This window comes from Eumetopias jubatus, unplaced genomic scaffold, assembly GCF_037043125.1.
Source record: "Eumetopias jubatus isolate StellerSeaLion01/CBP00866 unplaced genomic scaffold, mEumJub1_p1.0 scaffold_8, whole genome shotgun sequence".
Taxonomy (NCBI): domain Eukaryota; kingdom Metazoa; phylum Chordata; class Mammalia; order Carnivora; family Otariidae; genus Eumetopias; species Eumetopias jubatus.
In genome coordinates this window covers 4827822-4851428 of record NW_028274814.1, presented here as the reverse complement: position 1 = coordinate 4851428, position 23607 = coordinate 4827822, and the positions used below count along the sequence as shown (strand labels likewise).

The 23607-nt window shown below is 35.4% G+C and overlaps 1 protein-coding gene across 6 annotated transcripts in view; it reads right to left on the bottom strand.

Annotated features, from left to right (window-relative positions):
- The window catches only part of ARHGAP12 (Rho GTPase activating protein 12), a 115091-nt gene that overhangs the window by 24612 nt on the left and 66872 nt on the right, over positions 1-23607 (bottom strand). For 2 of the 6 annotated variants that reach the window (XM_028120876.2, XM_028120879.2), the window contains 4 exons: positions 12827-12952; positions 9207-9281; positions 8866-8880; positions 1031-1092 (listed from right to left, as the gene is read on the bottom strand). In XM_028120876.2, coding sequence (XP_027976677.1) covers positions 1031-1092; positions 8866-8880; positions 9207-9281; positions 12827-12952 — 278 coding nt within the window. The remainder of the gene's footprint in view (positions 1-1030; positions 1093-8865; positions 8881-9206; positions 9282-12826; positions 12953-23607) is intronic. The other 4 variants (XM_028120877.2, XM_028120880.1, XM_028120878.2 and 1 more) reach the window with 2 other exon arrangements.

Sequence of the window (23607 nt, the reverse complement as noted above, 5' to 3'; positions counted from 1 at the left end):
AATGTAAACATTCTAAATGTCTAGCAATAGACAGGCATATTTACCCACCATATGGCTAAATAAACCAGGATACAGCCACACAATATATAACCAAGGACAGTTAAAAACAATGTGGTGGCTTCACATGCAACAAAACAGAACCATCTACAAAATAAACTGCTCAAAGACTGTGTTTAAAAAATTAACCTATGCAGGGGCACCCAGGTGGCTCAGTCACTTGAGCATCGGTCTCTTGGTTTTGGCTCAGGTCATCATCTCAGGGTTGTGAGAGCCAGCCCTGCATTGGGATTGGCACTCAGCTCAGAATCTGCTCAAGATTCTCTCTCCCTCCCCGTCTGCCCTTCCTTCCAATGTGCACACTCACACTCATTCTCTCTCAAATAAATAAAATCTTTAAAATATATACATTAAAAAAATTACTATGCATATAGAAATATATATATCTTCTATCTCTGAAGGAAAACACTACATCTCATTCACTTAACTAGCTGCCTCTGGGGAATGGAAATCATGGCTGGGTAATTGACTTTTGGCTAAACACTTTTATCATGTGCACTTACTGCTTACTGAAAAAAAATTTATTTTAAAGATTTTATTTATTTATTTGAGAGAGAGAGAGAGAGAGAGCACAAGCAGGGGGAGGGGCAGAGGGAGAAGAAGGCTCCCCATTGAGCAGGGAGACCAATGTGGGACTTGACCCCAGGATGCTGGGATCATGACCTGAGCCAAAGGTAGACGCCCAACCGACTGAGCCACATAGGCACCCCTGGAAAATTTTTTTCAAATAAAGGTAACGGTTGCTCAGAATCCTATGCTTTATCACCCCTGAATTTAATATAACCTTAAAAAATATGTCAAGACAAAGGAAGATTTTCATACATTTCATGACAATTCTACATACATATTAGAAAATACATCTGAAATTCTTATGAACCTTTTAATCATTTCCACTAGAATGTAACTGTACTCATAGCTTTTACTTATTTCGATCAAATAAAACATGTCAGAACATTAATGGTTTTGTACTTACCGAACCTTTTTCCCATTTTCAGTAATTTTTGTTACATTTAGTAATCCATATTTTTCTTGACCCTATGGAACAGAGTAATACTGTTTATACATCATTCACATAGACAATGAGGTCCAAATTCTTACATATGAATGAATCAAAATGATCTGGTACTCTAAAAATTAGCTTAAAAAAAAGATTAGTCAGTATGTAATATGCTTAGTTCTAAAGTATATTAGGGAATACAATTTCCTAATACTTCTGTATAGTTATTTTCAGTAACTTTACAATTAAACTTTTCCTCTTCTCAAGTCCTGGCAACCATAAGGTACTTTGCTATCAAATCAGATTTCCACACCACTAGTCAGCACTGGAAAAATGATTTATGACTTCCTGTTCAAAGAAAGTAATATAATGCTATAATGATAAATACCACAAAAAGCAATTATTTACTTTGCTGTTATTTTACAGCAATACAGTCTGAAAATTATCTAAGATACTAACCTGCTTTGTCAAATGTAAAAATAACTAGATAGAACAAATGCAGTAACTGCATTAATAAATTACTCAAAGTAAATGTTATTATACATAGAACTGGCCGTAAGGTGGCATTAAAAAATTCAGTATGAGCTTCATGACATATATTATCAGATGGTAAACTGGGGCTCTGGACAAACCAGATACACTAGTTGGCTGATGTCAAAAATAGTGACCCAGCTTTATCACCAAACCCCAGGAAAGCAAGAGCCACTTTGCTGAGGTTAACGGTCATCTTAAAATTCCTCCAGGTAGAAGAAAGGAAACACTTCCCCACTGCTTTAGCTTCCAATATTCAACTAAATGTAATCAAAATGAGTTGGTATCTACAGCAATCATCAATATTAGTAAGCACTGTATATACATGACAGAGCAAATGTACTTCAACTGAAACATACATAGAGGCGGCACACAGAAAAAATATTCCCAATTCAGAATTTATTTCTATTTAATCCATACCTCGGCTATTTTCTCAATGTACTTCCTTGAGAAAAAGATAAGTCTTTCTTGTATGGGACATAATGTTTAAAAAATAATGTTTGAAAGTTTTGCCTAGCCTGATAAAAACTCTCACCTATAAGCGAAGCTGATAAAGTATTAATGTTAATTCGTGGTACACTGGGAACTTGGGAAACAGTCACATGACGTTTTATTGTAATTTTTTCATGAAGCATAGGTTAGATCTCCTTAGATATGCAAGTCTGATACTTCTAAGAGCTGTTGCCTCTTAACAAAAACATCAATCACACAGTTACAAGTATGCACAAGATATCAAGTAAAAACATTCCCAATTTACTATCAGAAGCAGGAAGGAAAAAAAACTTTCAAAGATACAGGAACTAAGTACAACATTAATCTGAGAGGATGGCACTGCTTATGTGAGCTAGGGAGCACAGGAGTCAGAAGAGCAGGAGTGGGAATCAAGCCTATAAAAAAATGCCAAAGCTGGAACTGAACAGGACAAAAGAGCAGAGGCATGAGAGAAATACCGAAGAAAAATGGAAGTGACAGACCACATAAGCTTAAGGTTGAGTGAGACGTTCTAAATCAGGGATTCTTACCTGAGGCAATGGATGGACCGAAACTGGTATAAAATTGTGCGTGGACAGTATATACATTGTTTAAGGGTCCAGGACACTCATGCAATTCTCACAGGCATCAAGACTCCAGTACTAATGCTCTAAGTATTAAACACTCTAATTTGAACATAAAATAAGAACAAAATTTGCCACATCCAAAATGTACAAATACAAAAATACTTGGCTAAGTGTTATGAGAAAGGTGTATCTAACTTCACCTGAAAGAGAGAGGGAGTGAAGAGAAGGCTTCCTGGAGACTCTTGAGCTAAGGAATTGGGGTTAGCTAGATGGTGACAGTAGGCGATGAAAACAAAGTATAAAGGTACAGAAGTGAAAGAGAGCATATCATATCTGAGGGCCTTTAAGTTCCCTCAAAGTAATGGGTGAGGTGAAGTAGCAAAGAAATGAAGCAGTGTAAAGTATGAACTAAGAAAGGGTGGCAAGACAGGGAACCAACCAGAATACATTCTAGTAATTACCACAGGAGATGGTGAAGGCCTGAGCTAGGGCAGTGCATGTGAGCAAGCGATGAGGAGCCAAATTTGAGAGATTCAGAAGACAGAATTGACAGGGACTGGATAGGAGGGAAAGAGGGCAGATCTGAGGAAAACTCCCAAGCTTGAACAACTGGATAGATGGTGGTATCTCAGTTTTAATGACACTTTTTTAGAGAAGCTTTCCCACACGACTCTTAAGTAGGAGCTCCTCTACACCTCCCATTATTTACCACTGCCCCCAGTTTGGTCCCTTCATTGCATTTAATGCAAAGTACAATTACATCTTTTATTTACGGTCTATTTTATTGGGCTGTACACTGGGACCATATCTGCTGTGTTCATCAATGTATGACAAGTGTCTACAGCATGTAGTTGATGTGTGATACAATACATATCTGTTGAAGTAATTAACCAACATATTAGCAGTGCTATTCCAAGAAAGGAATATAAAAGAATGCCAGTGATGGAGAAAATCAAGCTTTAACTTTTAAACACTGAAGTTTCTGAGTTTGATATAAAAGTGCTAAAGAGGCAGATGAATAATAGAGGTTTGACTACACAGGTGAGAGGTTTGGGGAAAAAATTTAGATTTTGAACGTATTTTTTTTAATTTTATTTTATTATGTTATGTTAGTCACCATACAATACATCATTAGTTTTTGATGGACATACTTTTTGGTGTACTTTCGCTACTTAATATGATTCAAAACAACCAATGTTTTTGTGTTGCTTACTAAAAAAACTCCATAAAAATATCCTGTTAAATCCTGCAAAAAATGCCCACATTTACACACGAATATTTCTTAGTCTAAATAGATTTGATATTCCAAAGGAAACTTCATACTGAAAATAAGCAGAAATGTTTTAGTAAGGACTAGCAAAATATGGTTAAAATTTAATCAAAATGACTGTACTTAGATTACCCTATCCTAATAGGGTAAGAAAACAATAAAATGTTAGTTCTCTTTAGTAATCTGGGAAAATTTCCACAGGCTCATAATCACTTTGCAGGCTCCAGAATTTTTTTTTTTTTTTAAGTAGGCTCCATGCCCAGCATGGAGCCCAATGTAAGGCTTGAACTCAAGACCCTGAGAGATCAAGACCTGAGCTGAGATCAAGAGTCGGCCGCTTAACCAACAGAGCCACCCAGGTGCCCCTGCAGGGTCCACAATTTCTAATCAATGTTGCATTTATTTGGTAAACAGGAATTTCCCAATTTGGCTAACAATTATCATATACCAAAATCAATACAACCCATCAAAATCCTTATCTTCAGTTAATCATGCAATAAGTATTTTTTTTAATACAGAGTAGCTTTGCACAGTGATATAGTGGTTGAAGAACCAGGTGATGCAACTTCCAGAACAGGTAAGTTGACAAGGAGAGAAGACAAACTAGTGGTTGCCAGGGGAGAGGAAAAGGTGATGGGGAAATGTGGGGTGAATGCTTAATGGGAATGGGTTGCCCTTTCAGGTAATGAAAATGTCCTGAAGCCAGGTAGAAGTGATCACTGCACACTCTGTAAATATACTATATGCCATTTAAATGTATACTTTAAAATGGTTAATGGCTAATTTTCTGTTATATGAATTTCACCTCAATAAAAAAAAATATTTTAGGGGAACCCAGCTGGCTCAGTTGGTTAAGCATCTGACTCTTGATTTAGGTTCAGGCCATGATCTCAGGGTCATGAGATTAAGCCCTGTTTTGGGCTCTGTGCTCAGCATGGAGCCTGCTTAAGATTCTCTCTCTCCTTCTGCCCCCACCCCCCCAAAAAAATTTTTTTAATATATTTTAGGGGCGCCTGGGTGGCTCAGTCATTAAGCGTCTGCCTTCAGCTCAGGTCATGATCCCGGGGTCCTGGGATCGAGCCCCACATCAGGCTCCCTGCTCGTGGGAAGCCTGTTTCTCCCTCTCACTCTGCCCCTGCTTGTGTTCCCTCTCTCGCTGTGTCTCTGTCAAATAAATAAATAAAATCTTTAAAAATATATATATATATATATAGGGCGCCTGGGTGGCTCAGATGGTTAAGCGTCTGCCTTCGGCTCAGGTCATGATCCCAGGGTCCTGGGATTGAGTCCCGCATCAGGCTCCCTGCTCCTTGGGAGCCTGCTTCTCCCTCTGCCTCTCTCTCTCTCTCTCTCTTTCATGAATAAATAAAATCTTTAAAAAAAAAAAAATTCTCTAAAAAAAAAAAAATATATATATTTTAAAGAACTAGTGTTTTAAAAAATTAGATGTTTAAATGTTTTTTAAAAAGGCTTTAGAACAGTTCTATTCAATGAAAAAAACATTAACAAATATGTCCATAATACTTTTGCTAAAGAAAGTGTTAAAACATTCTTTTCTCCAATGCATTTTTTTTCTCTCCAATGCATTTTAATACCATAATTGTAAATACAGGGTCAAAAACTCAAGTTTCCAAATTATATATTCTTAAATTTTACTCAGTATTCAGTGACTGGAAACTTCAAAATGCACATTTATCTGGAGTATTACTCAGCCATAAAAAAAGAATGAAATCTTGCCATTTGCAATGACATGGATGGAGCTAGAGAGTATTATACTAATAAGCAAAATAAGTCGGAGAAAGACAAATACCATATGATTTCACTCATATGTGGCGTTTAACAAAATAAAGAGACCAAGGAACAGACTCTTAACTATAGAGAACGAACTGAGGGTTACCAGAGGGGAGGTGGGTGAGTGGATGGGTGAAATAGGTGATGGGGATTAAGGGGTGCACTTGTTGTGATGAGCACGAGGTGTTGTATGGAAGTGTTGAATCACTATATTGTACACCTGAAACTAATATCATACTGTATGTTAACTGGAATTTAAATAAAAACTTTAAAAAATAAAATAAAATGCACATCTGTCATAGATACACTGGGACAAACAGAGACTGGGTTCTCAGATCAGTCCAAAAAATCCTATTTGATCCACACTGTACTCATACTGTACAGAAGGAGAACATTGATCTTTTTAAAAAGTATGTGCTGGGTATTTCAAAAAAGGATTTGAAGGGGCCATGAAAAATAACAATAATGCATCTGAAAATTGGAAATGAAACAAGAAAAAAATGAACATGTTTAAAATCTGTATTAAGGGATGGAATTTTAAATCTGGTTTAATTAGAAAAGCTTCCATGAAAACATTGTACTAAATGAACAAAGTCTGCCAAAAAAGACCACATATTATAGGAGTCTATTCTTATGAAATGTCCAGAATAGGCAAATCCAGTGAGACAGAAAGTAGATTCCTGGTTGTTCAGGGCTTGGTGAGACGTGGAGGTTAGACAGGTGATACTAAATAGAATGTGGTTTCTTCCCGAGGCGATGAAAATATTCTAAAATTGACTGTGATGACGGCTGCACATTTCTGAACATACTAACAACCACTTAACTGTACACTTAAGTGAGCAAATCACACAGTATATAAATTACAAGCTTTTTATAAAAACAAAAAAGAGACTAAAGAGGTGGATGGGCAATTTGCAGAGATTTAAAAATGACATCAGAGAGCTAACACTGATTACACTATTTTCATTCCTAAATTTGTAGCTTCCTTTTTCTTACCACTAAGGCTTAGGATTTTAACTCACAAAGAGGGAAAAGATAGCTGCTCGTATTAACTGGGTAAGAGTGAAAAAAACAGGTGAGACTCAATGGAAACAGCACAAGTTGAGAGGAGGGAGTGAAGGGCCAAGAGAGGGAAAAGTCAAGGAGGGAAAAAGCCTCAGTGAGGAGGGGCAAGACAGCATGGAAGAGGTGCCCTCTGGAGCACGAAAGCAGAGTTGTATTTTCATGGGAAAAAAAGAATGGACTCAGGTAGAATGAACAAAGCTATTTCATCTTTCACTCTAAGACAGAACAATGAAGAAAAATAATGGTGAGGCAGTTCCCTGTGGTGGCCAGCAGGGGGTATCGTGAATCCAGGATGGTCTAGTTGCTGTCAAATTTGAGAAAAGGGGTAAATGGTTTAGGAAATAATTTGCAAATCGACCTTTTAACTCCATGTGGAACATCTGCAAATTCATGTTTCTAGGCTAACCTAAAGATTCCTTTTTACCAAAATGTAAATAATTTATAAAAGGTCTCCTTGGCAATTACGTATTACCTATATTTAAAATAAGTTAGAAAGGGTTTCTGCTTTTTTCTAGATGCACTGTAGTAACAACACCTTAGATTCATACAATAATTCTTGACACCACCACTAAAATCATGGTCACTTTCATCTTTAATGTTAATGTACCCAGGACAGTGTTAAATAATGCAAAAGACAAAAAAGAGGAAAGTAGTCACTATCCATCCTTTAGTAGGACTTTAAAACCTTAGTAGGGAGATGAGGGGGGGTCCATGAGGTAACATTTACACTATTTGACAAGTGACTTGGAAATCGAGGAAAAGACGAAGAGATCATTATTATGCTAAGGTTAGTCTGGCAAGGCCTCTTAAAGAGTCAGTCTTAAAAACTTTTCTAACTTTGGGGCACAGGGGTGCCTCAGTCAGTCAAGTGTCTTGCCTTCAGCTCAGGTCATGATCTCAGGGTCCTGGGATGGAGCCCCACGTCAGGCTCTCTGCTCAGTGGAGAGCCTGCTTCTCCCTCTCCTTCTGCCCCTTCCCCCGACTGTGCTCTGTCAAATAATTAAAATCTTTAAAAAAAATTTTTTTTTCTAACTTTAAGTGTACAAAAGCCAAGGACCACTGTAGGCAGGGGGAACCACCTGAGCAATGTCAGAAGGAAATGTGTAAAACATGTGATATGAACCATAAAAGATCTGATTCAGTCAGGGAATGGAAAGAAAGTTAGAAAAATAAAATGACATCTGTGGAAACCTTTGCCTCTAAAAAGATCAGAAATATCCCATAAATAAGTCTATTACAGTTTTATAAAATAAGGAAGTAACAGTAAAAGTTTGTCTTTTAAAAAGCTTTAGAAGTTTCATTTACTCATTCAATAAATATTTACTGAACAGCTAGTATATGGTACACAGTAGTTACTGAGATTATTCCTGCTCTAATGAAGCTTTTCTTTGTCTAGTAGGGAAGACGGACACAAATAGAGGGTTTGAGGTTTCGACAAGAAATAAAAAATGAAAAGTGTTATTCTATTTAATATAATCAAGTAACATATAATTATATGCTACAAAGAGTATTACAGAGAAACCTGACCAAATCTAGAAGATTCGAATAAAATTCTCTGAGGAAGCAAAATCTGCACTGAGCCCTCTAATGAATGAACAGACATTAACAGGCAAAGATGTGGGAGAGAAATGGTTCAGTGGGCGAGGAATGACATGTACCAGGACCTTGAGCTGAAAAGCAGGCTCTTTTGAGGAAAGATGTACAGTGCGGCTGGAGGAAAAGAAGCAAGGAGGGAAGAAGAGGACCCAAGAAGTCTGAGGCGAGGCTGGAGAGGCAGTCAAGAGCCAGCGCATGCTCAGTCTTATAGTCCTCATTAAAAATTTTGGCCTTCATCCTGAAAGAAAAGGAAAGCCACTGAGGGGTTATAGCAGAATCAGCCAACTTTGGGAAAGACAAGAGGGACTACAAAGACACAGATCAAGTAAACTTTCATCCAAGTTAAACCAGGTCTCTGAGGAGAAGTCAACTGGAGGTTTTCAGTTTAGGGCAAACTTACAGTTGAGTTACAGATCTCTAATATTCATCCGGCATAGACTGGGCATTGTATTTTAAGCATAGAACGCCTGTCCTCATTAAGAAGGAGGGAAACTGCTTACCTTTGGACTGCCGGCCTGAGGAAAAAAGATTAAAGTATAACTTGATAGCATTTTCCAGGGATTTTTATTTTTTAAAAACCAAATATGAATTTATCACTTACAAATATGGTATATAAATTAATCATGAAGATACCCTATTTTGCATTAAAAGGGGCTTTTAAGTCTCTAAAACTGATTAAATTCTTAATTTAAACCTATTTTAATGGTGATTAGTATCTGAAAAACCAATGAAAGTTAAGAGAAGCCCAGGAAATATTTAAACATTACATTTAGAGAAAATTAATTTATTGAAACTGATTGAAATAACTGGACTATATTATACTATAGGCTATCATACTAACTGTATCTTGGTGCTTTGGTGAAGAGGGAGAAGATTCATTTTCAGGAAAGCAGGGTTTTGAGGCAGTTGGAGATTCCTACAAGAAATAAGTAATGAAAAATGTTACTCTATTTTATATCATTACATTTCTCCCTCTATTCACGGTGGGAGAGCTTAATAAGGGAAGCTCAAAAAATCTTTTCCTAGTTATTTCCTTTCTACATTCAGCTCTGAAACTAATATGACACTGATTTGCAAACTAGAGTTGCCTGAAAGTTTATGAAATATGGCATATTTTATGCTGATTATAGTTTAAATAGTGCATACGGAATTAATAAAAAGAAATGATGCACGTTGCCTTAAAACCATGATGTTGTATCAGCCTGAACTGACCACTTTTAAAATAGGTAAAATCTAAACACTGAGTGATAACAATGTAACAGTCACCATTTGAACTGGCTCTTGTTGCAGTCGGTCTGAATATGCAAGCCAATAGTCACAGGAGTGATGTGGCAACTGCCAGAATGAGAACTTCATTTAATTGCATTAATATTTACAGTAATTTACAGATAACCTTCCAATTATTAGAAAAAAGTGAGATTTTTTTAAATGCAAAGAAGAAACTTTAAAAGATTAATAACTCACCAGAAAAAAAAAATGTTTTAAGTTTAAGCCTACAAAAATATATCATAGGAGCAAATCAACAATGTGTATTTTAAAAGCAATTCGGCTTTGTCAATATTAAAACACACTATGTGATTTCTACCACAGATGTTTGTAAGACTCTTCATAGAGGACAAGACTGAAAAAACACATTTTTGGTACCAACAGCCAAGCTCCATTTAAATCTTTTCCATTCCCCTAAATGCTTTGAATAATCTCAGGAAAAGAAAATGAGAAAAATCATATGCCAACACCGATTATTAATTTTCTTAGAAACCAAATAATGTCTTTGCACATTCATCTCCACATCTCTAACAATCTACTTTACCATGCTTATGAAACTGGACAAGGTACCGTTAACAAATCTGAGTATTCATATTAAATCACAATACACAAACCATTAACACCATATCCATTCACTTAGAAAAAAGTCTTCAGGTTTATACCATATAAAATTTGTAAACACAAAAACTAGATAGCAGTGAAAGCAGGGAAAATCCTTGAAGGGACAACCTTACAAATCAAACATCCAAGGCCTATACTACTAGTGAAGAAAACATTAAAATCATATCAAATTATACCTTTACAAAAAAAAATTATACATAATATCCAAATCCAGTATAGCCTCATTTAAGTATTATTTTTCTGACCACTTCAGATGTTTCACTTTTCAATTTCTTGAGTTCTAGGAGTGTCTAATATTAAAAGCTTGGAAAAAAGATGAAAGAAAGATTTGATGACCCACAAAGTAGAAAATAAGTGAATGGTAATCACAATTTATTTTTCATGGGATTATCAGTCCTACAGAAATAAAAACCACAGCAAATGGAGGAAAAATATAAGTACAACAATTATAATTTCTATAACAAAGATTTCACACATATTTATGTATATTTATAAGTGTATGTGCATATCTAAATGTATCTTAAATGCCTACAACTAGCAGATTTTAATAAAAACCATACATAGGCAGAAACAGATGCACCCACACATATACACACATACACAGACATACACATCTACCTCCTCCAGTGTTGTCTGACAACTGAATTAGGACTTATATCATCAGAACAATATTTGCTACATAGTATTAGGTTTATCACATTTCAAGTTACACACTCTTTAACCCTCATCATACATCGGTCAGCTAGTTTTATAGCTCTTTCATAACCTCAAATCTTTTCTTTTTTTTTTAAAGATTTTATTTGACAGTCCCTCTTTCATAACCTCAAATCTTTTCTTTTTTTTTTTAAAAAATTTTATTTATTTATTTGACAGAGAGAGACACAGCGAGAGAGGGAACACAAGCAGGGGGAGTGGGAGAGGGAGAAGCAGGCTTCCCGCAGAGCAGGGAGCCCGATGTGGGGCTCGATCCCAGAACCCTGGGATCATGACCTGAGCCGAAGGCGGACGCTTAACGACTGAGCCACCCAGGTGCCCCATAACCTCAAATCTTAAAAACATATATAGTAGGTGGTGATAATAAACAGAAAGGTTTACTTTATCTAGGATTCCATTTTTAAAGGTTAAGGTGCAGGGAAAAAAAAACAAAATATTTCCATCAAAAATAAGTAAATCTCTGGTCTCAAGAAAATCATGCTCTCACAACTCTGGAACACTCAGATTATAAAAAGAAATGTCATGAGAACTTCAAGCAAGTTATTCTAATAACAGACTGAAAATAAATCTCAAAAAAGATTTTAAAAGAGTAAGAAACTGTAAGTCTGTATCAGCAAAATAATCATCCCTTTTGTTCTAAAACGAAGAGGCAGTGGAGTTGGTTCAACAATGGCTTTTGCATTAGAGCATTATATATGACAACATTTACAAGCCTGCTGTGTACACTGAATTGTAATCTGGTTCCTGGAGTTAAATGAATTTTCTATTAAAATCTCATGTTATTCTCAATGCTAAAATATTTTCAAGTATTCTCTAATAGCAGATTCCAGAATGTCTTTCCTTTGATATGGCCTCTACATTCAAATCACATACTACCCTTACAAAATATAAATTACAAACTGGTCTACTACTTTCATTGTTGTTCTATTAGTCTATCTTATACACAATGTGTGAAGACTGTTTCTACAGCTGCACAAAACGTCTTCCATTTAATTTCATGAAAACCAACATTACAGTCACTAAAAAACAAACTTGTTTGGACTGATTGAGATAATTTATAAAGGAATTTACAAGTGAGTACCCAAACATAACTATGCCTTAAGAAAATTCATTCTGTTTCCACTAACACACCCGAAAATGCAAGAAACCTGTTAATTATGCCAAAAGAGAAGTCTTTTGGTAAAAAGACTTTGGTAAAACAAAAAAAGAGTCCCCAGTGACAAATACCTTTTAAAATAAGATTTTTAGAGTGTTACCACCACCCTCACATTTTTACATTAGTATGGCTAATGTTCTACAAATTCATACGAATTTCCTATTCCATCCCCAAAATGAAGCTACAACATAAAAAGAAAAGTCACATGAAAAGTAAAAACTTTATGGGTTTTCCATTCTGATGTTTGCATCAAAATTTATCCCTTATTTGAAACAGAGAACATTACTTCTCAGATTAGTAAAAGAAGTCCTTTGTGCAGAAAACAATTAGGGAAACAGAAGCGTGGGATTCCAATTCTCCCACAATATGAAGAAATTAATTAAATGTCTTTACTATTAAAACCTCCCAGAGACTGAAGACAAACAATAACAGATATATGACTGGGTTTTGCTAACAGGGTTATCAGAAATATCTACCACCTCCTAGGCTCAAATACATACATTATTAAGCCACAGATGAGTCAGTCCACTGCGCAAAAATCAATAAACTACAAAACCAAAACCCATTCCAGGACAAATTGACACTATACACAATAAAACAATAGTTACCAAACAAAGTATGAGATGCAGCTAAGGAAAAAATAAAAGTATAAAGAATAAAAAGAACGTTCAATATTCTCAACAGATTATCTCAAAAAGTCCTACCTTGTCATTGGTGTCCAACACAATGGTGCTATGTCTCCACTTTGTTAATACAATTGGTTCTTGCAGCCGCCTGTCCAGGCTCCTACTTTTAATTATTTCTCTTTGCTGCTGGGATGAAGCATTATACTAAAAAAACAAAAAACAAACTCATAAATAATAGAAACAAAAGTAGAATCTAAACATGACATTTGATGTTCAGCAAAGTTCATCACAGGAATTTTTCTGGCCTGTTTTCTCATCCTTGACCACACTGTGGCCCAACTGAGATGATCAAAGATTTCAGTGTTGGAGAGACCAAGTTACCGTTACTTTGGCAAAACATTTAGTCTCCCTATGTCTCAGTTTCATCAACCGTAAAATAGACATAACAGAAATATCATCTCATTCACAGACGTGTTATAAAAATTAAGCAGTATAAAAAAGGCCAAATATTGCCCTAACAGTGGGGTTCTCAATAAAATATTAGTTATCATAATTTATAAAATGAGGTCATAGGACAAACTATTTTTTTAAGGTTCCTTCTACCTTGAAAATCCATGAGTCCAATTTTTGGTTTAGGTTTTAAAAATGATGATTACATACACAACAGTATCTTCACATTTAAAGGGTTGTTTGTTTTTGCTTTCATTTATAGGCCGAACATACTATTATTTGTTTCTCTGAAGTTGTAAAACATAATCAGGTCACAAGGCAGAGATAGTTCCAGTCTGAAAGACCAATTCTGACTTTATCAGTTGTGTACAAAGAATAGATAATAACTGCCCCCCCAAATAACATCTAAAATTAAGAACACATTATCAATAAGGTATTAAATCATGTGTTTGAAATGTCAAGTAGATCACCAAGCATAAACATTTCAGAAATGTCAGGTTTAAGAGTTATGCTGTTTTATACAGCCAATTTTAATAAATTATACATAAGTAAATAACAAAAGAAAATTAGAGGCTATATTCTTCTCCTGAAAGCAAAGGATACCTAATACCTATCTACTTCTCCCACCCCTAAAAAGCCCAGTAAATCTTAAAATTTTAATGATTCATTAGAATTTCAGTAAAATTGTAAGAATGTTTTTAATATTAAAAAAAAAAATGTTCCAACATCTTTCTCCACACTATGCCATTTCTTTACTCCCCAAAATGAGCCTACACACACACCCCCACCAAACTATCTCCCAAACCTGTTACTTCTTCACATTAAAATTTGCCAAAGCAAGGCAATCACATATGGCATTTGCTTTTAAATTACTGCTGCTTAACAAATAGCAATCTAAAAATTCATCACAGAAGTTCACAAAGGGATCATTTCTAGGATGAACAAAGATGAAACTTAAAGGCTATCCCCCAAAAAATTCTGTGCCAGAAATCTCTAAGTGAAAAGAGACCTAAACAGAGCTATATTTTCAACAGAATCGTCATTAGCAATAATTAAAATGTATAATTGTGTAAATGCACGTGTATGAACTTTAATAGATACAACTACCTTAGCTTATGAGCTTTGTAATTACTACAATTGTTTAGAAATCCTTTCTGTGTGGCAATAAAAATAATGTGAAACTAAACTGGGCAATAATCACAATGATAAATGTGCTGGTAGTTTTACCAGGCAACAGTATGTTCACAAAAACAAAGTTTAAATAAAATGTGAGATATAAAATATAGTCTAGTTAACAAGATGGCTAAGTTTAAAACTTTTCTCCAAAAAACCAAACTTCTCTATTCCTTTTAAAAATACTTTTTAAGAATTTTAGATGAATTTTTATTTGAATTATTTCAAACATATACAATAGAATAAGAACTATAATAAAAATCCACCATCGAGTTTTAGCATATCTAATATAAAACAATTGCTTTAGGTACCTTTAAAAAAAGAAAGAAAGAAAGAAAATATAGACCTATTAGACACCCTCTGAATATATCTTCCAGATTCCATTCCTCTCCTTCTTTTCCCCAGTAGCACCACAGAACTCAGTGGTCATCACTGTCATCACACTTTAATACACACTTAGTTATCTATAAATACACGTACTTGTGGAGTTTTAAAATTTATATAAATGGAGTCCTACCACATGCATCATTCTTCAACTTGCTTTTTGCATTCAATATGTTATTTTACAAAACATATCCGTGCTGGTGAGTACGCAGTTCTAGCTTATATTTTCACTGCTATATACATTACATTGTATGTAGATACAATTTAACCGTTTTGCTATAAATGGACATGTCTAAAGTGGTAATACTAATTTACACTTCTACCAGCAGAACAGATTGGTTTGCACAACCTTACTTGGTACTATTGAATTTATATGCATTGGTGTATATAAAATAAAGGTTAAGTACATACACACATTAAAAAAAATGTGAGAAGTGAAATGTTAGCTTGTTTTAATTTACATTTTCTGATTACCTGTAAATTTGGACACCTTTTCACATATTTATTTCATGTATTTCTTCTTCTGGTATTGCTTAGTCATGTATTTTGCCCAATTTCAACTGGGCTTTCTTTTACTCTTACAGAAAGAAAGGACCAGGAAGCTCTTGATGTATTTTGGCTTCAAAGCATTTTTGTAAGCTACATGAGTTGAACATACCTTCTCCTAGTCTGTAGCTCAGCTTTTCCCCTTTGTGTATGGTACTTTTTATATTAGAAAGTATTTTTGTTTAATTTGATGTAATCACATCTGTCAATCTTTCCTTTTATAGTTTTTCCTTATTATAGTTTTAAGAAATCCTTCCCACTCTGAAGTCAAAGATATTTTTATATATCCTTCTGTAGCCTTTACAGTTTATTACATTTACATCTCTGATCTACCTGGAATTAATCATTAAGTGTGAAGTGAGGTCAAGATCTACACTTCAGGGGCACCTGGGTGGCTCAGTCGGTTAAGCGACTGCCTTCGGCTCAGGTCATGATCCTGGAGTCCGGGGATCGAGTCCCGCATCGGGCTCCCTGCTCCTTGGGAGCCTGCTTCTCCCTCTGACCCTCTTCCCTCTTGTGCTCTCTATCTCTCATTCTCTCTCTCTCGAATAAATAAACAAAATCTTAAAAAAAAAAAAAAGCATCTGCCTTTGGCTCAGGTCATGAATGGGTCCTGGGATCAAGCCCCACATCGGGCTCCTTGTTCAGCCGGGAGCCTGCTTCTCCCTCTCCCACTCCCCCTGCTTGTGTTTCCTCTCTAGCTGTCAAATAAATAAAATCTTTTAAAAAAAAAGATCTACACTTCATTTTTCACATGAATAACCAATAATCTTAGCAACATTTATTGCAGACTCCATACTTAATCCACTGATTTGTGATGCTACATGTAAGCTTTCTATTCTGGTTTATTTCTCAACTGGTCTATTTCTATGTGTGCTCTTACTACCCCATCTTAATCACCACAGCAAGAAGCCCGTCTCTCACATGCCCCACCTCCCATTTTCAGGAATACTTTGGGTACTTTGTTTGTAAATAAAATTTAGCATTAGTTCCCAAAAAGGTGGAGAGGGAGAAAGTAAAATGGAAATATAGTGAATTTATAAATTAATGTGGACACTGTTATAACACTGAGCCCCCCAATCCAAAATCATAATGGTATATTGCACCATTTACTCAGGTTTTTCGTCCTTCAATTCAACTCTGAAATTTTCTTCATTAAGATCTTACAAACCAGAGTACCTGGGTGGCTCAGTCGGTTAAGTGTCTGCCTTCGGTTCGGGTCATAATCTCTGGGTCCTGGGATCAAGCCCCACATCAGGCTCCTTGCTCAGCGGGGAGTCTGCTTCTCTCTCTCCTTCTGCCCCTCCCCCCAGTCATGCATGTGCACAAGCTCTCTCTCTTGCTAATAAATAAAATGTTTAAAAAAATATTTTTTTTAAAGATTTTTTTTTTAATTTATTTATTTGACAGAGAGATAGCACAAGTGGGCAGAGCGGCCAGCAGAGGGAAAGGGAGAAGCAGGCTCTCTGCTAAGCAGGGAGCCCGACGCAGGGCTTGATCCCAGGACTCTGGGATCATGACCTGAGCCAAAGGCAGCTGCTTAACCGACCAAGCCACCCAGGCGCCCCTAAAAAAAAAAAAAAAGATCTTACAAACCTTAATTCTTAGTTACAACTCTTCCTGTTGCTACTGCTGGTAATGAAATTTATTTGTCACCTCTCAAGCCTGACTTTTTACTAGAGATGGGTAGTTTGGGTTTTTTTTTAACATTTTATTTATTTATTCTATAGAGTGAGAGAGAGAAAAAGAGAGAGCATAAGCCAAGGGGAGAGGCAGAGAGAGAAGCAGACTCCCCGCTGAGCTGTGAGCCCGACACAGGGCTTGATCCCAGGACCTCGGGATCATGACCCGAGCTGAAAGCAGACACTTTAACTGACTGAGCCCCCACACACCCCAAGAGATGGGTAGTCTTTTTGATTTTATATCTAGCAACTCAAGAGCTTTGAGTTTGTAGATTCTCTTGATTTTTCTAATAATCAAAACAACTGTATCTCTTTCTTCTCAATTTTTTTTTACTTTATTGTTGAATAAAGCAGTGATTTTAAAAAGTTCAAATCTAGTTCCTAATTCTAATGAGAAAGCTTCTGTAACCTCACAATTAAGTATGAAATTTACTGTAGATTATCTGACAAATAACCTTTAGCATGATGTAATATAGCATTACATCTGAAATGATTTTCTTGTAGAAGCAAATAGTTGGGTCATGGTTTATCATTTCTGAAAAATTTTTAACAGGTGTGTTTAGACATTTATATTTAATGTAATTATATACGTTAGGATTCCAGTCTGCCATTTTATTTTCTATCCTGTAATTCATTTGAGTTTCTCCTTTCCTGCCTTCCTGTGGGCTACTTGAAAAGTTTTTACTATTACATTTTAATTCATCTATAGTTTCTTGAGTCTATATTTTGTTAGTTTTTTAGTGCTTGTTGTAGGGATTACAATTCACATGCTTAATTTATCACAGTCTAATAGTATCAACCTTTCACGATTTCAAATGAAATGTAGAAATCTTACCAACAACTACATCACTTCACTCTCCCCTCTTTATGGTATAAGTATCATCTCTACCCACAATGAGTACTTCAGAAATGTTTCAATTTTTGTTTTGAATGTCAAACATAAATTTTTAAAACTCAAGTCTCCTCAGATATTCACCCTTTCCATTGTACTTTCTTCATTCCTGATGTTTCAGGTTTTCTTTAGTTATCATTTCCCTTCCATGTGAAAGACTTCCTACAGCAATTCTCTGAGAACATGATGCTGGTAATAAACCTCTTAGTTTACTTTCATTTGAAAATGTCTTTATTTTACTTTCATTCCTGAAGGGCATTTTTGTTGGATGTACAATTATGGGTTTACAGTTTTTTCTTTCAGCATCTGAAAAACGTTATACACTTCCTTCCAGCTTCATGATTTCTGATAAGACACCCACTGCCATTCAAATCATTATTACCCTATAGGTACTGTGTTGTTTCATCAAGCTGCTTTCAAGATTATTTTAGGGGGAAGAAAAGGGGGAGTCCTTAGTTCTCAGAAATCTGACTACTATGTGTCTAGATGTGAATTTCTTTAGGTCTATCCTGTTTATTAGGTGTTGCTCAGCTTCTTGGTTTCTGTTGGTCTTTTGCCAAATTTGGGATGTTTTCAAACATTGTTTCTGCAAGTATTTTTCAACTTCACACACTTTCTCTTCTTCTAGAACTCCAATGAAATGAAAGTTAGGTCTTTTGTACTTTCCCAAAGATCTCTGAGGCTCTGTTCATTTAATTTTTAATTAAATTTTTTGGGGGTGCCTGGGTGGCTCAGTCGGTGAAGCATCTGCCTTCGGCTCAGGTCATGATCCCAGGGTCCAGGGATTGAGCCCCACATCGGGCTCCCTGCTCCACAGGAGGCCTGCTTCTCCCTCTCCCACTCCCCCTGCTTGTGTTCCCTCTCTTGCTGTGTCTCTGTCAAAAAAATAAATAAAATCTTTAAAAATTTTTTAATTTTTAATTACATTTTTTGGTGCACATGCCCATTTCAATACTATACTTTGTGATACATTTGCTCACAAATCATCAGGGAAAGCAAGTCATATGACTCAATGCAGGTAACAGCAGCATAAACTCCCACCCACAGTGGGAGGCCTCTACAAAGGTAAACAGCAAAGAGCGCTGATACAGGAATGGGTAAAGAACAGATCCAAAGATGTAATCTATCACAGCAGGTAATCTGGTCTTTTACCCTTTGATAGCTGTTATAATTGTCTCCCTATACTGAAGTTCTGCACATCCAGTAAAACTTGTCAACATATAAACGTATTTTTATTTATCCTGGTCAGTATTTAAGGCATATTTTCTAGTTACAGACTCATGCTTTCCTTCAGCTTTAGAAAATTCCTAGAAATTATATTTTTAAATATTATTTCCCCCTCTTTCATCCATTCTCTCCTCTGGAATTCCTAGTTTCTGAGTATAGGAAACTTCCCACCCATCTTCCATTTCTCTTAACTACATGTTAGTATTTGTTATCTTTCTACCCTTCTGTCTATAGTTTATACTACAGACCACACTTTTTAATTGCAATGACTAGCGTTTTCATCTGAAATATTTCTATTTTTTATCATATTCACCTATTCAGATATCATTTGTTCTTATTTTTCATAATTTCTTGTTCTTTTTATTTTTTATTTTATTTTTCTGGTGGGCAGCAAAGCAAAGTTTACTGAGTGATAGCACAAAGCTCCCAAAGAGGAAGGGGACCCAAGAGGGTTGCCCTTCTTGTCCTTTTGAAATGAAAGCCTTCATTTAACTCCAGACATCTACAATATATTTAAAGTCTGTATTTAAGTTATTAACAAAATTAATTTCAACTGGAGTACAATGTTCTGATTCTTGATTTTTTTCATGTTTATATTAGCATTGGGTTCTTCATGTGTTTTAGTTGGAATTTTGAATACCAGACTCATTTTAAATGGGAGATGTTTTGTTCTCTTTTCATTCATCCTTATTTCTCCCTCCCAGTCCTTCCTCTAGTCTACTTTTATGGTCCCCTTCACCCACACCCTATCTAGAGTCAGGTATGCATAAAAGTATATGTGTACATATTTTGTCTCACTTAGCTATCATATGTACATGCTTCTTTCCAGATTTAGGGCAAACTCCTTGAGAATAAAGACCATGCCCTGTGCATTTGCATTCATGATAACATCTATAAAGTGCTCACCACCAAAGACGTACTCAGAAAACAGTAGCTAAGTTTCTAATATCTGACAGAACTTATTTTGGATTTACTAAGTAGAGGTTCTAAAACATTTTGCCTTATTTCCTCATTCCCACTGTACCCAAATCAAACCTTCTCCCCACATTCAATTTAATTCGAAGTTCAAGAAACTGCCCATTCCGACTTTATCCTAAGTGGCAAATGGTGGCAGAAAATGAGATAATACCACAAAACTAATGGCTCAACAATGATCACAATCAGCACCCATTTCCACTGTTGTGGAACTACCCTGAAAGGTTTTGATATGACTCAGTCCCTTGCCTTTCTTTCTTTCTTTCACCCAGGAAATCTCCACAAGATGTTGAACCTATAAGTCTTCCAACCAGGGAAAGTATAGGAGTTAATACAAAAACAAATAGAAATATTTAGCTATGAGTTAAGTATAGGTTCCAAATTGCTCCTTATATAGGGTCATCCAGGAAGCCTTTTCTTTCAATGGACCCCAACCTGGGACAAATCACTCAAAAGAAGTCTTGTGTTTGATCTCAGTACTCCACACAGTCAGAAACTACTATGAAGGAAGATGCAATACAACAAAAGATACTTCTATAACTCAAATGATGAGGTACTGATAGGAGCTACAATTAGAATTTGTCAAGTGGAACAAAAATTTCATATGTTTACATTATTTAATGATTATATTAATAAAATATTGTTCTTCTATAATCTAAATCATTTTCAGTGAACTAAACCTTCAGCAGATTTATCTTCTGGTATCTTTAAGTCAAAATCTGAATGCATATTTTAGAAGCCCAACAGAACTAATCAATGCCACATAGTTTTCAATATTGAATAGTTATATCCTCAAATATATATTCCTTTCCCAGCACACAGGTATTACGTATTTTGGCCCCACTATCCATAAGATTTTTCTTTCCAATTTAATCACTAAATAGGACTGTATTTATAAATGGTACCAGTTTTGAAAAATAGCTGATGTATTCTATAATTTCTTCCCAGTTGATTTACAAATAAAAATATTATTAATCTTATCTTTTCTCCTAACAGTTGATAATAGCCATATTAAACTTGGAATATTATTTCCCACTAAAAAGTTTCATTAAGAGACAAACTGGGAAAATAAAGTTAGGCCATTTCATATCCAATTCTCTGTAAAACAAACAACCAAAAAGACCCCCCAAAAAACCAGAACAAAACAAAACAAAACAAACACCTCACAAACAAAAAAACCCAAATTGTTGCTAGAGTATCATTCAACTGCTATTCTCTGGTTTATAAAACACTATAGGATTTTGAGGGGTTGGTACAACTTCAAAGTTTAAAAGGTAAATATGGTTTTATCTGCAGAATCAGATTCCAAAAGTACTAATGATGAAAATGGAAAAAATCCATGAATGTTTTACTGCATTATATTTCATAATTTTAAAGAGTGGTAACAGAAAACTTCCAAGCATGAAATATGTGAGGAGCAATTTATGGCACTTTTAATATATTTTTATTTGGGTCTTTATTCATTCTTGGTATTAGTTTATGGTTAATTTTATTTTTTTTAAGATTTTATTTATTTAACAGAGAGAGAGACAGTGAGAGAAGGAACACAAGCAGGGGGAGTGGGAGAGGGAGAAGCAGGCTGCCCGAGGAGCAGGGAGCCCGATGCGGGGCTCGATCCCAGGACCCTGGGATCATGACCTGAGCCAAAGGCAGACACTTAATGACTGAGCCACCCAGGCACCCCTGGTTAATTTTAAATAAAAACAATGTTACAGGCACCTGGGTAGCTCAGTCAGTTAAGCATCCACCTTCAGCTCAGGTCACAATCCCAGGGTCCTGGGACGGAGCCCAGCATTGGGGTCTCTGCTCAGTGGGAAACCTGTTTCTCCCTTTCCCTCTGCCTGCTGTTCCCCCTGCTTATGCTCTCTATCAAATAAATAAATAAAATCTTAAAAAAACAAAAAACAAAACCAATGTGACAAAACCATGGAGACAATAAAAAGATCAGTGGTTGCCAGGGGCTGGGGGAGGCAGTGAACAGAGGATTTTTAGGGCAGTGAAAATACTTTGTATGATATTATAATGAAAGACATGTCAGTATACTTTTGTCCAAACCCACAGAATATACAACACCAAGAATGAACCCTGAGGTAGACTATGGACTTTGGGTGTTATGATGTGTCAATGTAGGTTCATTCTTAGTGAAGAATATACCATTGTGGTGAGTGATGTTGATAACGGGGGAGGTTGTGCATGTGTAGGAGAAACTAGGGATATAAGAGAAATCTCTATACCTTCCTCTCACTTTTACTATAAACCTATAACTGTTCTAAAAAAGTTAAGCCTTAAAAAAAAAGCCCACAATGTGATGTATCTTCATAACTCTTCGCATGTGAGTTTTGTAATTAAAATGTAAAAGTTATCATCAATAACACTAATGTTATGTTGCAAACAGCATTATTTTCAAAAAACAATCCTATTGTCTACATGTAAATTTTAATACAATTTCTCATTTTGAAAGTATTAAAAAATGGTTAAAAATAGTTTTTTCTGCTGAGTTGGGCAAAAGAGAAAGTACTTGTGTAAAATACATGCTAAAATATGTGTAAAATATAGAAATACAGAAGCTTATTTGAAGATCTGACAAGGCTTTTTAACACAAGAAAATTCTGGGGCTGTACTTGATAGCTAAATTAATCAAAAGATTTATTATTTCCCTTATCCTCACCACCTACCCCTGAACCCTGCACCAAGTTTGCATTGTAGCAACCTACATCGTTCCTTGGTATCTTAGCATTTTAAAAGCTCTCAGGCTTATAATGGAGTTCTTATGCTACTAGCTCAAGACAGGTCACAAAGGTGTTCTTAATAATCGAGTACTGGCTATATATCTTATTATACTAGTATCAAGCCTTACAATTTCATAAAATAATTAGAGGCCAGATAACATTCACATAGGAAGAAAACACAATTAATACTAATTTACTAGACCATGTTTTCCAACCTTCAAGTAAGTAACATCTAGTGATTTTTTCTATATCCATGTATCTTTATACTAATAGTACTTTTCTTTAAATTGACTTACTTTGGCAAAAAGACAAATTTCTTTAAAAATTGAAGTCTATCTAACACTATAGATATGTCTGCTAACATTGTCATTTTCTAAAACATCAACATTTAATACCAATTAAAATTTAAACGTTTGCTCAGATATCATTTAAGATTATCTCGATACGAATAGTGACAAGCACATGACCACGTTGAAACCCACTGCCTTAAGATGAACTCAGCTCTGATGTACTTATCTGAAAAAAGGTATCCAGTGAAACCCCAGAAGATCTCATCAGCACATGCTGCTAATGACTGACACAATTACAACACATATTTACATACGAGAATAAACTGGAATACTGAGTTGCTTTTTTCTCTTAAAAAAAAAAAAGATTAAATGTAAGATTAACCTCATGTAGAAAATTCAATATATGTAAGATGACTAGATGTAAGAGGACCTTATTGGCACTGAAGGAAATTCTTATTTCTAGGGAGGATGAAAAACTGATTTCAAGTTAAACCAAAAGAATATTTGAATA